The sequence below is a fragment of the Rhinolophus sinicus genome, linkage group LG12 (genome assembly GCF_036562045.2).
Source record: "Rhinolophus sinicus isolate RSC01 linkage group LG12, ASM3656204v1, whole genome shotgun sequence".
NCBI lineage: Eukaryota > Metazoa > Chordata > Mammalia > Chiroptera > Rhinolophidae > Rhinolophus > Rhinolophus sinicus.
The window spans coordinates 24,770,355-24,787,436 of NC_133761.1; the positions used below are offsets into that span (position 1 = coordinate 24,770,355).

General features: G+C 34.9%; 1 protein-coding gene across 2 annotated transcripts in view; it reads left to right on the plus strand.

The window, feature by feature from the left end:
- ANGPT1 (angiopoietin 1) overlaps nucleotides 1–17,082 on the plus strand; it is a 265,713-nt gene that overhangs the window by 209,458 nt on the left and 39,173 nt on the right. For both annotated transcript variants that reach the window (XM_074316347.1, XM_019750655.2), the window contains exon 6: nucleotides 7,785–7,886. In XM_074316347.1, coding sequence (XP_074172448.1) covers nucleotides 7,785–7,886 — 102 coding nt within the window. The remainder of the gene's footprint in view (nucleotides 1–7,784; nucleotides 7,887–17,082) is intronic.

Genomic DNA, 17,082 nt, shown 5'->3' on the forward strand with positions numbered 1-17,082 from the left:
AAGCAAATTTGCTTGGCTTTCTCACTACCAAAGTTCTGCAAGATCAGGAATTGTACCTTTTTAAGTTTTTTTTCTTAATTTTTATTTTTTTTATTGAGGTAAAATTGGTATATGACATTATATTAGTTTCAGGTGTATAACATAATAATTCAATATTTATATACGTTATAAAGTTCTCCCCACAATATCTAGTTACCATCCATCAGCAAATGACCCTCTTCACCCATTTTGCTCACCCTCAACCCCCTTTCACTGTGATAGCCATGAATCTGTTCTCTATATCTATGCATTTTATTTGTTCTTTTTTTATTTTTTTTATTTTAGATTCTACAAATAAGTGAAATTATAAGATATTTCTTTCTCTGTCTGACTTATTTCACTGCACATAATACCCTCAAGGTCCATGTTGTTGCAAATGGCAAGATTTCCTCCTTTTTATGGCCAAGTAGTATTCCATTGTATGTACCTTTTTATCTTTGATTTCCTGGAACCCAGGATAGTTTCTGGCACATTGAAGGTCCTCAGGAAATATGTGCTGAATGAATGAATAAACAGCCTGCTGATGATAATATTAACACTCTGTGTAGTATATAATAAGTGAGCCTAACTTCTTTCATCTTCCTGGTTGTTAGATTCCTTTGATTGGTGAGGGAAATGTGTATTGGAGACCACTTTGTTAGGTGTCAAACAGTTGTCAAGAGGGAGAGTCTAGACACTACCAGTATCTTCCCTCTCCTGATTTCAATAAAGATTTGTGGTTTAGGTTACCTGTTTATTTTTGTTGTTGTTGTTTTTCCCCTTTGCTGGGATGACATTTTACCCTAAAAAGAGGCCTTGCAAGCAATTCTATAAGAGTAGGGAGGGGTCGGGAAAGCACGCAAGAGAAGTGATGGCAGGCACAGTTTTGCGCATTGCTACCTGGGTCAGAGAAGTTTGGTTCCACCTGCTTTTCACTTTGGGGCTTTTGTGCAAGATTTCACTGATTCAAGTGCTCCATGGCTTTAAAATCAAACAAACAGAAAAAGCTGTGAGGTTATAATGGCGAGTCTAGGAGTAAGGAGAAGAGAGTAACTTAGTGTTAAGGAGAAGGTCTTTGAATCCTTTGGATCGTGTGATATGAAGCCCTCCTACTCTGCTTGCTCATATCCTAAAATCGTATTAGGTTGTTGCAAAAGTGACTGTGGTTTAACAGGTTAAAAATAATTGTAAAAGCCGCAATTGCTTTTGCACCAACCTAATACTTATGCTTAAATTCAACTCATACACACACAGGTATGTAAACACCGCACACACTCACACAGCATACACATATATATCTAAAGTGGTTAGAAACTGTCCTCAGGGAGAGAAGTAGAACTAACATAAATATCCTTATTCTCTGTAATTTACCTGAAAGAACCCCTAAATTATTGTCAGTTCCACTGTAACATACCTTGAGTATAAAAACAAAGTTAACTAAAAATATTAAGTGACCCTCCTTTTAGACTTCTCATGATTCTATGATTCATATAAATATAAAAATAAAATGGCTTTTAAAGTTTTCAAATTAACATTCATACTTTTAGAATTGTTTTCACTCCATCATCAGTACCACCAAGTAGCCTTGGTGGGGGAACCACAAATATAGTTCTGTCATTCCATGAATTTTAATTCATGTATAACCACAACTCTATTCTAGTTCAAAATGTTTTGAGATACAAATGATGTACAGCCTATTTTCAGAACCACTGTTCCTATTAGGGTAGAAGAAAAATATCCTATCTCAAGTCATTCTCTTGAATGACTCATAAACTTAAATAATAATTCATGAACTTGAATAAATTTGCTTTTCATGTTTACATAAAGGAGTGGGTTGGAGGACCCAGTTCACGACTTTGGGGCCTGGCTCCTTTGCTGGTTTCACCAGGATAGCATGATTTAAACTTACACTCTGCACAGTTGAATTTTACATATTATGGAGTACCAGGCTTGGTCATGTTAAACAAAATCTGAAATATTAAACCTGCAAATGTGAAATATCTGCTAAATTTTAAAACCTCTAAGATTTGGGCTTAAGAAAAACTAGTCGCCTGAGCAGATTCACAGTTATATTAGTACAGGCCTGTAACAGGCAAATTTAGTCACTGTGGAAATGGCGGCATCTGCTCAAGGCTATCATTAGATTTCGTTTTATTGGAAATAATAGCAGAGCATGGTGAGAGGGGGAGATAACTGAGCAGAAGGGAGAAAGACTTTGGCCTTCTTCCTGACGTAGGTGTTCATTCCCTTGTTTTATCGGTTCCCTTTTATGATCATAGATCCTCTCACAAGTAGTAATACTGTTTTATTATGGAGACGGAGATTTTAGACTGGTAATACCTGTGCTTTTTCATAGGTAGCATATTTTGTTTTAAATTGCTTATTATAGTCACATAACTTGGCAGTAGTAAGAATAAATATTGTGTGAATTCCCCCAAAGTAATTTAGAAGCTGATTCATACAATAGTTCAAATGTATCGAGCATTTACAGTTTGCCAAGTCCTGTTCTAAGCACTTTAGATATATATTCGCTTGTGTACTCTTCATATTCTCTGTGAGATAGGTGCTCCCAATATTCCTATTTTAGAAAAGTAACTTGCCCAAATCACATAGTAAATATTGAACACAGGCTTTGCCACAAAGGAATCAACTCCAGACTATAGCATCTTAAAAGGGGCTAAGAAGGATAATTATTTATATTAGTGATGACTGAAGTTGCACCATCCATAATTTTTGAATATGAAGCTGTGTGAGTGACACAGGAAAGAGTTTATTATCAGAAAATTATGTAAAACTGATTCATGCTATGATTATAAGCCACCTGGCTCCCTTTCACTATATAATCTCATTTTCTTCTCCTATTTTGATATAAATCATTGATATTCTCTTAATCCTATAAAAAGTGCTTGGAAAATGCATTTTAGGGCCTTCGCCCTTCCAAGTAAATTACGTTTGTCAATGTAAACTTTGGTGCTACTTTTGGATATACTTAGCAAAAGCTTTGCTCACTGTAATGCTTGCTGCAGAAGTTCTAGCAAGATCAGAAACTCAAGGCAAGCCTACTTAAAAACAAAAGAAAACAAAATATGTACGAGTGTGGGTATGATATGGGATATAGGCCAATCAATAAAATTGGGCTATTTAGGTAATTGATGAAAACTATTAACAAGAATTATCTTTTAGACAGAGCGAGAGTTGCAAGTATACTTATGCAGTATATTTATGCAGTTACTGTTTTGACCAATATGGTTTCTGGTGAAGAAAGAATGTCTGCAAATGTTAGAAAAGTGTTATCTTTTCAAACGTAACGTGGAAGACAAAGGTGGTTTTCTAGGGCTATTTAATTTTTCAAGTAGATAGAAAACGAGAATTATATTATTTCTATATTTATCTTGTACTTTTATGTTATTAGTAGCATGTGGTTATTTTCCTCTCTGAATTCCCTTCAGTGCACAGTAGTAGGAAATTTTTCCTTTCATTCCCTAAGTTTCTAAAACCAAATGCCTTAAAGCTAGCCTAGTTTCATCCAAAAACATAAACCGTTAAATCATAGCTCAGCTTATTGTAAAATATTAAAAATTTGTTTCTGAATTTATAATTCCCCTAATCCTTAGAAAAGGACTATAACAAATGTGTTGAGTCCTTTTTATTCAAGGTTATAGAAAAGTAATTAATATCCTCAAGCCTAATCATTCCAACTTGTATGGAGCATAAAAACATAAGAACTATGTGAATCAAATTTCCCTTTTTTGTTTGGTTTTAAATCTCCATATTATGTTAAAAGGTATTTAATGCTTGAAAGCTTCGACCTTGCCTGGGATAAGAGCCAGTTCAACCTTTTCTTGGACGGAGTTAAGCCTAAGTCATATGATCAATAAATGCAAGCGGCATAGCAACTGCAGCGGGGCCTTGTCTGCAGGAAGGGTGCTGCCAAATAGCACAGACCACACAGCACTGGCAAAGGAACTGTTCAAGTCCTTTCATCTCTCAGATCTTTTGAAACCAACTACCTATTTTCTTGACTGTCCTTCATCTATTAATATGCATAGGCTTTTTATTTTTCTTCTGACTAGAAATACATGGCCTTTTTTTTTCTAGAGTAAATCCATCTTCTTTTTTATTATTATTAAATTGAATAGGGTGACAATGGTTATTAAAATTATGTAGGTTTCAAATGTGTTTCTATAATACATCATCTATATATCCCATTGTGTGCTCTCCACCCAGAGTCAGTTCTTAAATATTTATCATCTTTGCAGATGTTACTTCTTGTTATATATAACAAAAAGTAACATATCCAAAGATTAGTAATGCCAGTACTATTAACAACAAGCTGATAATTATAATCATAAGCACAATTTATTGAACTTCTACATATTATAGCTTTGTACATTCCATATTATTTATAATAAATAATAAATTATATGCAGTTATATGTAATAGTAAACTATAATATGTATGTATTATATCTTATTATATATAAGATGTATACATAGACTATATAATGCACAGCATTTTAAATACATATTATCTCATATGTAACACACATCTAAGAGATAAGAGTAATGACAAAGCCTATCAAGTGCCAAACCTATTCTAAAAAACTCTGTATGCATTGACTCATTTAATCCTTGCGAAAGATCTAAGCGGTGGGACTAAACGTAGGAAATCTAGCTCCCACGTCCATGCCATTCAATTCTGTTGTGCCCATATTTCACAAATAGCCCCTATAATCATTGCTGTTATTGAGTCCTAATAAGAATTGTAGAATATATGTCCAACCTCTTAACTTGTCTGCCCCTCAGCTCCCAACACAGAAATCTGCTTGGGAAACTTCTACCTTCTGTGTAGCTCTGACTGTCTCTAACTCTTTATCTAAGGACTCTCAGCTCATTTAACGGTTTCAAGTCACTGGATACCTGTGCTTGAAAGGAAAGTTGTCTTTTCCTAAACTTTGTGAGTGATTTTAAAACTTTGCACAAATTTTAATCACATAGATAATAGTAGTAAAAATGTAAAGAATAGTTTTGTCTTCATACTCCATATTTATAAATGTAGTTATTTCTTTTCCCAATTACATAAGTGACATTTATGGATTTACAAACACAGTTTAGCAAAATTTCAGGCAATCAATGTCCATGAGGATAGAAAAATTTGGAAAAAAAATTCTGATTAACCAGTCAAGGTAGGGTAAAATTTAATAAAGAAACGGTGACATCAGTTTCCCTTAGCAAAATGTTTCCTTGACATTTTCACTTACTCTTAATTTAAATTTCACCAGTAAAGTTCCAGCTTGGCCACTTGTCCTATGCCCTCTTTAAACTGTGCCATCTGGATTTTATTTCATAAGAATCCTGTACTCTGTCTCCTCAAGGTCACTAACGGCTCCTTCATTTTAAATTAAAGTATGTATTTTCTTAATCTTTATTTGTCTTGACTTCTCTGGAATATTTGATTAAGTTGATCATTTCCCCAACTCAAAATCCACCTCCATGTTTTATTGCATTCCATTAATTAAGTTTTTCTATAATATTTCGTCTTTTCTTGCATCTCTATTTACTAACAAATATTCATTTAGTACCCACTATAGGCTAGGTACTGCTCTAGGCACTGGGGACAGTAGCGAGTAAAAGAAAATTCCTGCTTACTTAAAGGTATTAACGTACTTTATCTCCATCAGTTGTTTACCAAAGCCCATTCTTGGGTCCTCCTCCGTCCCCCGCACACATACATCCCTTTCCACTATTTACTTCATTAAATAGTACGTCTTCAAGCTATCGACTACTACTTTCAAGCATATTACTCCCAAAACCATTTTGAATTAGGTAAATGTGGTGTTCAAATCTTGGATCCAGTACTTGCTATTAATAATAACTATTGGTAAATTATTGAAATACTCTAAGCCTCAGTTTTTTTCAATCTGTAAAATGGGGATAGTAATCATGTCTACACCATAAGATTGTTGTGAGAGAAGTTAGAAAATGCATGTAAAGTGTTTAAATTATCTGGCACTTAACAAGCATGTTATTGTTAATGGCTATTCCTTTCTTATTTCCGTATTCTCTTGTCCATATTCTTATCCTGGGTCTATCTCCAGTAGATCATCTCTAACAGATCTATAAAATTCCCCTTTTGGATGACTGTCCTCAAACTCTACCTGTCCCAAACCATGATCATTTTCTTTACTCATATGTTAGCTCTTCCTTAGGTCATTCTCAGGTCACTGGAGTTGAAAATTGTGGACACCCACATCTCCTTAATCCCACAGGAGCAGTCGCTACTTAAACTTCTAGGCATTTTCAGGATATGATCCATACTTTATTCATTGTAATATCGCCAGTTGTAATACAAAATCAGTGCCCCCCTCCCCCAAATGCTGCTGAGTGAAAAATAAGTGAATTAATGAATTTAAACGAAGGAGGACAAAAGACTAGCTAGAGGTTATGTTGAGGACAATGAGCAGGTATTGAAGGTTAAGGGATTAGTTGAGGGGGGAACCTTGAGACAGGGAGGGGAATTTCACATCTTGAAGGTCAGTAAATTCCTAGGGATTATAAAGACATACTGATGGGTGTCGTCAAAACCGGGAGAACCAGCCCTCTGGAGAGTCCCTTACTTATTTATGCTCAGAAATAGGCATGTATCTTTTATCCTTTTGCTCTGAGGAAGTACATGGGTAATTTATCCTTTGAATGACGTCCTTGGCATTGTTTTCCTACCCAGTAGCTATCTGTGCTCCAAATTTAATGCCTCAGGGAAAATACTTCAAGTTTTTTTCTTTAATCAAAGTTTAGCCCTATGTCCACACAGCCTGCCTGCTGTTGTCGCATTGTATCTACACTTTCAGCCAGCCTCCAAGATGGTTTAGTAGTCAATTGCCAGGAGAATGGTGGTGTTCCCCATAGCTGGGCCCTCAAATAATCAAACTGCCACATTCAAGCTACATCAATTACAGTGATTGCTCTCCAAATATAATCCCATTACAGATATGGGGATGGACTCTGGGGGAAATGAATCAATTTCTAAATAAATACTATTGTATTTAGAATAATTGAAATAAGTATAAGTCTTTGAAAGATTTGGATAACTTTTCCACATGGGAAAGAAATGCTTGTTGCAGTCAGAAGGAATACAGTATGTCATGTTCTCCTCTTATTGTTCATAATGAAAATTCATGCAAATAATCTGTTCTCCTTATGCCAAAGGCCAAACTTTGCCTCTAACGTAACACTGAACCATCAAGAATAATTATTGTAGTATGTAAGTGTATAGAAGTTAATATGCAATGAAATGTGTAATAGCTAAATATAAATGATTTTTTAAAAACATTTTTTCCAAAGCCTTTATTATATTGCCATTTCAGTTAATTAAAGATTTAAAAATTCTAAGTCTTATGTTTTGGTGATAAAATGGTCTGTAGTTTTGGAACTTTAGTAATATATTTAAAAATTGAACAAAAACAAATGCCTATTATCACTGAAAACAACAATTTTAAAAAAACTTATAGTCTGAACTGAGATAATATTTAACTCATTTAAGTGTTTATAAGTAATTTATGCATCTTTGATGGAATTTAATAAAAAACAACTCAAATATAAGAAAAGTAGCCAATAAAATGTCTAAATTAACATTTTTAGCATAGTAATTTTTATTTTTATCTATAGGCCTGACAGTTCTATAGATTTCTATTTTAAAACATATCTGATGTATGCTTCTTTACAACAGATATAATTTTCACTTGACTTTATTTTCCCTTTTTTTGTCAGGTATTTTGCAATATGGATCTTAATGGGGGAGGTTGGACTGTAATACAACATCGTGAAGATGGAAGCGTGGATTTCCAAAGAGGTTGGAAAGAATATAAAATGGTAAGAAGGAAGTACTTAGTAATTTTTGATGTTTTATCATGAGGTTATCTTCACCACACTGTGTGACAAACCCTTATTAGGTGTTTTTCATTTATTTTAAAAATAAAATGATAAATTAGTGAAATTATTTTCATTAAACACAAAACACTCATAAATCATTTTCAGTAAATTATTCCCATGTGTGTGTTAGAAAGAAAAATGTATCACTGAAATTCTTTGGTGCACTATTAGGGATTCCCTGTATTTGTTCCTGGTTGAATGAGGATGGGGGAAGCTAGAACTCAGACCCAGGCTGGGGACTTGAGCCAGGACAGGGAGATGGGCAGGGCTCTGGGTTGTGGAGCAGGACACCTACTACCAATGGCCTCACAAGGCTGGCAAGTTCTTGCTGGCTGTTTACTGAGTGCTCCTCCATGTGGCTTCTCCTAACACAGTGATCGAGGGTCATCAGACTTCTTATGTGGGAGTTGGCATGCCTCAGGCACAAAAATAGAAATTTCCAGGCCTTTTTAAGGTTTATTAGACCCAGAAATAGCATGGCTTCGTTTTCACTGCATTTTGTTGTTGTTGTTGTTGTTATTGTTAAAGTTGATGACAGGGCGAGTTGAGATTCAAGGTGAAAGGAGCACACCAGGGTGTGAACTGTGAGGCAGGGTTCGTTGGGGTCTCCAGAATATCGTTATCATCATCACCATGTTCCCCGCCAACCTTCTCAATGCTTAACACGTGCCAGCCCTATACATAAATTCTTATCTAGTATTTTACATCAAACCTATAGCTAATTATAGCTAATACTGTCTCCATTTTAAGAGGAAAATGAACAAGTTGGGAGATGAACTTTTCCAAGATAATATAGTAGATGATTGAAATAATTTATAATCCAATAATCACATAGCCAATGCCTACAATATTAAGTATTAATATTAAAATCTGTTGACAGAATGTCAAGGCACAGTAATGGAAGAGGGTTTCCATTTATGGGCTAATTCTCTCTCTTTTTTTTTTTTTTTTAACATCTAAGTCTTCTGGATAATTCTTCTCTGGACAATTTTTTGACAAATTCCCTCTTAGAAGGTAAAGAAAAAGGTGAAGAGAAATGCTCTACTAGCCTAAGTTCTGTCTTGATGTTCTTGTAAACAATGTGTAAAAACTGTTGTTGGTTGACGTCACAGTTCACCCATTAGTAGGTTTATAGTTGGTTGAATGACAGTAAACAAAGGGATTTAATAAAGGGAGGTCTCTGCTGGTGATTCTGTGTCTACAACATTTTTATCAGATAACTCAGTGGAACACTATGAAAGTAGGTTAATAGAATTTGGTGTTACACAAAGTTGGAACCTTGATGTCTTCAATAAATGATAAACTCAAGATAGAAAGGTAGGCTGAAGCCAACAAAACAAAATTCTACAGAGATAAATGTAAAGTCTTACCTGGACCAAAAATATGCAAAATCAACCATGAGAATATGGAATAAAAGTGACTGATTAGCTTAAGAATCTAGGATTTTAAAGATGGAGAGATTTACTTGGCTATAAGCTCATTATTATTAATTGTTGACTACAAAAAAACAAACACACTTATATACACCGTCTACATGAATAGTAGTTTTTGGTTGCAAAAAAAAAAAAAAAAAAAAAAATGCAGAGCTCATTGGTTTCTGCCACGGTCTGATTACGTGAAGAATCTACTTCAAATTCTGGAGGTTTTACAATAAGTGAATTTAGGGGACACGAACAGGATGGGAGGAATCTGGAACCACACCTAGAGCAGGTGAATAGTTGGGTGTCTAACCTGGAGAAAAAAGAATTACGTATAAACCTGTGTGATAGCTATTTGAATTGACTGGCTGGAAGAATGTGGTATTGGAATCTGCTACTCACAGTGTGGTCCACGGACCAGCAGCAGCAGCATTGTCTGGGAGTTCCACTATTAGAAATGCAGAATTTCAAGCTCCACCTCAGACCTCCTGAATTAGAATCTCCCTTTTAACAGTGCTGTAGAGAAGGAATCTCCATAATGAATGGAGGAATATTCCAGGGAAGCACAATTTGACTGAGTAGGAACACAACTCTCTAATGATTCTTACCAGCATGAATGGATGCATGTTAAGTGGCGACGACCCCTCTTCAATAGAAACACCCCAGTGGAAGGTAAATCACCAGGGTTCAGGATTGTTATGCAGAACTGGCATGTTGGGTTGATTCTAAGGTCTCTTTCTGCTCATACGACTCTAAGAACATATAAGGGAAAAAAGAGAACCTACGTTCTAAAAGAGGACCTTGCATTGTGCCTAAATTAACAGTTTGAATCTTCTCTCTGCCATTTACAAATGAAGTGATGTTTGGCAAATCATTTAACCCATATCTGAACTTTCTCACTTGTTAAAAGAAAACGTTAATAATAATACCTTACCTGCCTTGCAGGGATGTTATGAGGATTAGATACAAGTAAAGCACTTGGCACACTGAATTTTCAATGAACAGTAGTTATTATTTTTACCCAAGATTAAAACATCAAAGACTCCAAAATTTTTACTTAACTCTGCCAAAAATATTTTGCGAACCACCTTAACTCATGATTATTTTCACCATTAAAATGGGATCTGAAGAAATCATCTGAGAATCAGACTATAGATATAGATTTAGGCAAATCTGTAATCCATTATTATTAATATTAATTATAATGGAAAAATGAATATGAATTTGCCATCATGGTGACTTTCCAAAATAGTGAATTATTAGTTGTAAGCATCTGCTGCCTTCACAAACTAGGCACATTAAATAAAAGAGACTGACATATGAAGTATGGCATCGATTTAAGTCTTTTAAGTATTTGCCATATATATATATATTTTATTATGCATTTTTTTATTATTGGAATGGGACAAAATTATTCTTTAATCGTAGCTTTTATGACGTTTTCCCTCCCCCTTTTTAAAATAGAAAGACTATCATGTTTTATTCAAACGAGAGCAATTTATCAGCTGAGTGTCAATTCTGCATATTCAAAAAATGAGGTAGGCTCCAAACTTCTGAAACATTTTGGCAAAAATGAGTCGGACGACCTTTTTGTTTTAATTAAAAGAATTCATCACATGTTACAAGTTGGTTAACTTTCACCAAAACACATGGTGGAAAGTGTTTCAGTCGTTTCCTCCAGAGCTTTCCTTTCACCTAAGGACAAAATAACATGACTCCACAAAGAATGGAAGTAGACTCCCTACGCCAGTTCTCATCAGTCACACCCACTTCTGCTCTCTGCATCAGAGGAACCGGCCGCTAGGGGGCACACCCTTTGGGAAAACAAGAACTTCTTGGCATACACCACTTCATCCGCAGTCTCCACTGCGGCTAGAATGCAACAACCTAAGACGCTTCACTTCTTTCTAGGGCACTGAGTTTCATCCCACCTTTTTTTCTATCTTTCCTCTCTCTTGCCCTTTGTACTGATTGATACCTAAGGTCTGCCTCTTGCCTCATAAGGTTTCCAGAAAAAATGAGTTAAAATTATTAACACATGAAATCACAAATATGTATAATGTATTATAATTACTATTTTTAAACGTCTCAACATAGACCATTTGGTACTTATTTGTTTCTTAACATTGGCTTTAAGCCTACAAAAGCCTACCTGAGCTTTGTTTTTTACTTAACCTTCCTTAAAGGAGATTCAGCAAAATCTGGTTTATGGATTTGTAAAGATGTTTGTGGAGAGGGAAGTCTGGAGTGGGCCTTTTTAATGAGGCACTTAGGGAACTATATTAACTCCTTCAAGCCATGAGCATGCTAGTTAGAAGGCTCCAGCAATAACACTATCAGAAGTATGTTTGTACATACAACCAGATCAAGCTACTGTGTTTCCCCGAAAATAAGACCTAGCTGGACAATCAGCTCTAATGCATCTTTTGGAGCAAAAATTAATGTAAGAGCTGGTATTATAGTCTATTGAATTGTATTGTATTGTATTATATTTATTATATTATATTATATTATATTATATTATATTATATTATACTATACTATACTATATTATATTATACCTGGTCTTATAGTAAAATAAGACCTGGTCCTATACTAATTTTTGTTTCAAAAGATGTATTAGAGCTGATTGTCTTGGTAGGTCTTATTTTCTGGGAAACACAGTAGAAGTTCCAAGAGTACCCTAGTATCCTAACTTTATGGAAGGTGGTAACTAATGCCCTGGAGACAACCTGGCTTTGTATTGAAAACAATTACCCTCATAAACAGAACTTCCTATTGATACAAATATTTCAGTCTGAGCACCAGAACTTCTGGGAGTTCTTTGTTTCTGGAAAGAAATTAAGAGCACATTTTCAATGGCATTCTAACATCTTCACATTGAAAAGAGAAATATATATATACATATGAGAAATTTAAAATGTGGAAAGAAATCATTCTTTTGATCTTTCTTGGGCTTGAGTGTCTCAGCAGTTAGAGGAGATGCATGACTGATTGTGAATTAAAGCACCTTTGGAAGTCACAGCTCAGTAACTTTGACTTCTTATCTGCTTTCTTTAATTTGTATGAGAAGAGATGAAACCCATAGGATACATGGACTGTGTCTGGTTTCAATTGTGTTCAGCTATAAAAAGTCAACACTTCCTGTGAGCATTATCAGGCAAAATAAATAAAATATCAGAGACAATTATTTTATTAACTTGGAAAAATACAAACCACAACTAGACATTTCTTCAGGTTTTGGCAAAAACTAACGAATATTGGTTTTTCCTCTGTTTTCATTTTTTTAGCAAAATGTGGTTTTAAGACCAATTCTAAGTCAGCATTCATTTACGAAAAATTCCAGTGTCTTTTGTTGCCTTTTATTAAAGAGCTGAAGGAAAAATAAAATTTATCAATAATCTATCTGAAATAAGGTTTAAAATTTTTCAACTGATTGTGATTAAAGTAACTAATCATAGTAGTTTTCATAAAATAATATGGTATAACATCCTTAGGTTTCATTTATGAAAAAGGAGAATTTCTATTTTTATTACTATTGTTTATTAATTCAATAAGGACTTGCTGCCTTTTCAGTATCAGCACTGAATTTTGTATAAGCTTTTATTTTTATTTTTGTGGATATTACAGACTATTTGGAGTAAAATATAGACTTATGGTAAGCCGTTATGTATGCAATAATGTGCAAACCTATTTTTTAATGTGCATTGGCCATCTTTGTATTTCAGGCATGAATATGATTTTTATCAAAGACAGTCCCATAATACATAATCAAAACTTGCCTCCTAATATGAAGCTGAATATGAAGATGAGATTTTATGCCTGTCTCTTCTCTGTGTACTACTCAGATAATCTCATCTGGTTAACATATTCCTTCTAATGTGCCCTCAGGATAGCTATTTCACATCATGATTATATGATTCCTCACATTAGGTATAGAGCAGACTCACCAGTGGAACCCAGAGGAACCTTGTAAGTCTACAGATCTCTCAACGTACTCCAGACAAACTGATCATAACTTCTAAGTCATCTATTTTTTTTTTAAATCTCCACAGCTGTTTTTGATATGCACTCCCAGTTGAAATCAACTGTCAGAACTATCAATTTTTTAGCACAGGTTTAAGATCTCAAAAATTACGTCTTTTGTAGATAGATCCTGAAACTTCTCAGACATAAAGAGAAAGGGATTTTAAAAAATAGGACCAAGGGCAAGTTGAAGGGGACAGCTTCTCTTCAGCATTCGGAAGCCGAAGCATAGAAAGTAGTCTACGTTTTGGTTTATGTCACAGTTTAGCTCCAGTTGCAACCAATTGGTTTTCATTTCTTACTCAGTAATTAACTCCTTGGATTAAAATTACAGTCCTCATTTGTATAAACCAACACTCAACTTGTCGTTAGAAACACATTAGTTCCTAGCATCTGAAAGCCTTTTACATAATTATTTCAGCCTCCCCTTATTAATTTTCAGGCAAAGACAAGGCCCCGGATGATTTTTGTTCCCGTTCTCATACAGAGTAGACAGGAACCTGCTAACCCTCAAATAGCTCACAGTCTCATGGGAGAGAGTCAACAGAAAATTAGTGTATGTTGTGAAATATCTTCTAACTGTAATGACAACAACTAGATTTTTTTAAGTGCTTCTCATGTATCAACACTGCGCTAAACGCATTAGGTACGTTGTCTCATTCTTTCTCACAACGCTCTATAAGGAAACATTTTTTTTTTTTTTTAACTATGTTTTGCAGAAGGAAACTGAGGCTCAGAAATAATCTTGGAGGGTCCACAGGAAATATGTGGCAAAAAGGCTTCAAATTGGAACAGAGACAGGGAGTAGAAGTTATTTAATCAAAGCCAAGCATTTGTTGCTAGGCATCGGATTCGTGGTCTGCCTGATAAACTATCCAATAGACAGTTTACAAATGTGGGAACCCATTTTCCCTTCTTTCATTTATTTTTCATCTTTATGATGAAAGAGTTGTTTCTGCATCACTGACTTGTAGCTATTAGAAGCTTTCCTCCCTCCACTATCTCTCTAACAGCCATTTTGATTCATTGTAGCCCAATATTTCGCTCCCATAATAGAGCATATGCAGACAGTTTTTCAGAAAAGTGCATGAAATAGAAATTTGGTTTCTCAGAGCAAATTTTGTTGCTGTCTTTTCAGTTGCTTCTTCCTCTATTCTCAGTCAGAAAAAGAAAACTGTTTAGGAAGGGATGTTAATCTCACTTAGAGGCACAAGCCTGCATGCCAAAATGGGGATGGAGGCTTGGAGGAATGACACTCATGCTCGTCCGTTTTCTGAGACGCGCTGGAAAGCTCTGCACTTTTCCCTGGGGAAGCTGGAGAGTTTTATCCATGCAACGCTTTCAACAACATGGAAATATGTGACCTAAAACTTAACACTTCATCATTCCCAGCCTCCTTATTCACATTTAGTATAATTGCCGAATCCCTTCTGACTACACAGAAGAGGGAATTATCAAGTGGCTAGAGGGAGAGTTTTGACATGTCTGAGCTGAGAAGAAACGCAAGGAAAATCCCAGTGGTCTTCTTTTTCTTCCCAATGGCTGCGGCAACTGAGAATGTGCTAATTCTTTGACTTCAGTTCTCTGTAACTTTCTGTTTTGCTTATCATTGGAGGAGGTAAGCTTTGCTCTTCTCCCTGCTATGTAGCACCAACTGCCATAAGAATGTGTAAAATTCTTAGCATATCCTAAATGGCTCTAATATTTCCTCTCACTGTAGAACTTTCACAAAGTGTGATCTGAGCATCTTAGGAACAGAGAAGAAAGGAGCCACTGGCATTCTGTCCCCAGTGGGTCCTACCTCTTTGCTCTGAGCTACAGATAGATGGTCTTCAGGGGACATATACCTAGGACAGTCTGGACAAAGAGTGTTCAGTTAATTAAAAACTAAGTTACATTGGAGAATAACTTTTAAAGTGTGCCTACATATACTAATACATTTTCTGTTAACTTTAAATATCAAAATATGCATTCATTTTTTTTTTTTTAACTGTCAGGCCAAACCCTGAAATTCTTGGTCAGTGGTTCTTTCATAAAACTTTCCCATAATGAAATGCATCAAATTTCTAGCTTCCGTTTTTTTTTTTTTTTGGTGTTTTTTTTTGTTTTTTTAACTAGAGAAAGTTAAGATGTGTGCAAAGCAAGTTAAAAATTCTCTAATGCTTTATTATTTTTCCCAGTCTTTTACAGTTGTAACAACACATAATTCAAAAACAATTTTTAATGATTTGCTTTTATTGAGCAAACCTAAATACTTAAATTAGATCTTATGAAAAAAAAAAAAAAAAAAAAACCCCACAAAATTCTTTCCTCACTAATATTTAACTTATTTATATAACATTATAAATCTTATTACAATAGCAGACTGGTATAAACAGATTTCAGACCAAACACACCTGAGGCTTTGGTAAGTAACTCAATTGGCAGGAACAGTAGTACACAAATATATTTAATGCTTTGAGTATATTTTGGGCATCAACATATTTTACGGAAGAAATGGAGAACACTGATTCATGTGTTAAGTTAGTTAAAGGAAAAAACAGTGACTAACACTTCTGCAGTTATAATTCTACCTAGTTAACATACATTAAATTTGAAAGGAAATAAAGGTCTTCCAAATTCTATCATCTGTGTTGAGAAAATAAAGATTGCTGTGATTATTTACTACTTCCCTCACAATTCTTCTTAATATAGACAAAACCTTTATTAATGAAAACCTCAGTTCACCAGAATCTGTTTCTTTCTGAAACATCAGAGTATATCCTGTTGTTACTGGAGGTATGTCTTCCAAATATTAATGTGCACCAGATAAATTGGGAGCTTGCTCAAGTAAAGATTCATGGGACTGGCTGGAAGATATTTTAACTCTGTGTAGAGCTACACATTTTTTTTTCAACTAGAGCTACAGTGAAATATCAAAACATGCATTCATTTGGTGATTATAATTTGGTTGAACACTTTAAGAAATACTTGTCTGAAACTCAACCAAAGTACCTACAACAAGAATTATGTTTTAAGGTTACTTCTCTGAATGTCATCACAAATTACTATAGTCCTTTCTACCTTCCTCCCATCCTTCCTTCCTTTTTCTTTGAACTTCAATAAAATATATGGAATACCCAGTTTATGCCAGTATTTTGCTAGTCTTTGGGGATTCACCAATACAGCACAACTCTGTCCTCCAGGAGCTCGTAGTCTGGTCAGTAATACAAACGTGTAGATTGAGAATTACACTGAACTTCAAGCATTACCAAGGAATATTTTTCTGAGGCAGTTGTGAATACACAAAATGTAGAATGCCAGCAGTTTCTTAGGGTTCTTTATTTTCCTATCACTAACATCTCCAACATTAAAAGTTGGCTTTCTTTTGGAGTCAACTTTTTTTTTTTTTTTTTTTTTTTTTGTCCCACAAAGAAACTATTTTGAACACCTAACAGCCATGACTGGATTGCCCTAAAGAGAATAATAAGGCCATGTTGAGATTCAGGTGCAGAGCAGCCAACTAGATTCACTCACTAGCTCTCACGGGCAGCTGTCTGCCTCAAAATTCAAATCCATGCTGGTGAAGCATTTAAAGGATTATAGTTCTGGATTTACAGAGCTGCCAATTGATATTTAAAAGTGAGAATGTTATGAACGTAGGGGTGTATATATCTTTTTGAATTAGAGTTTTGGATTTCTTTGGATAAGTA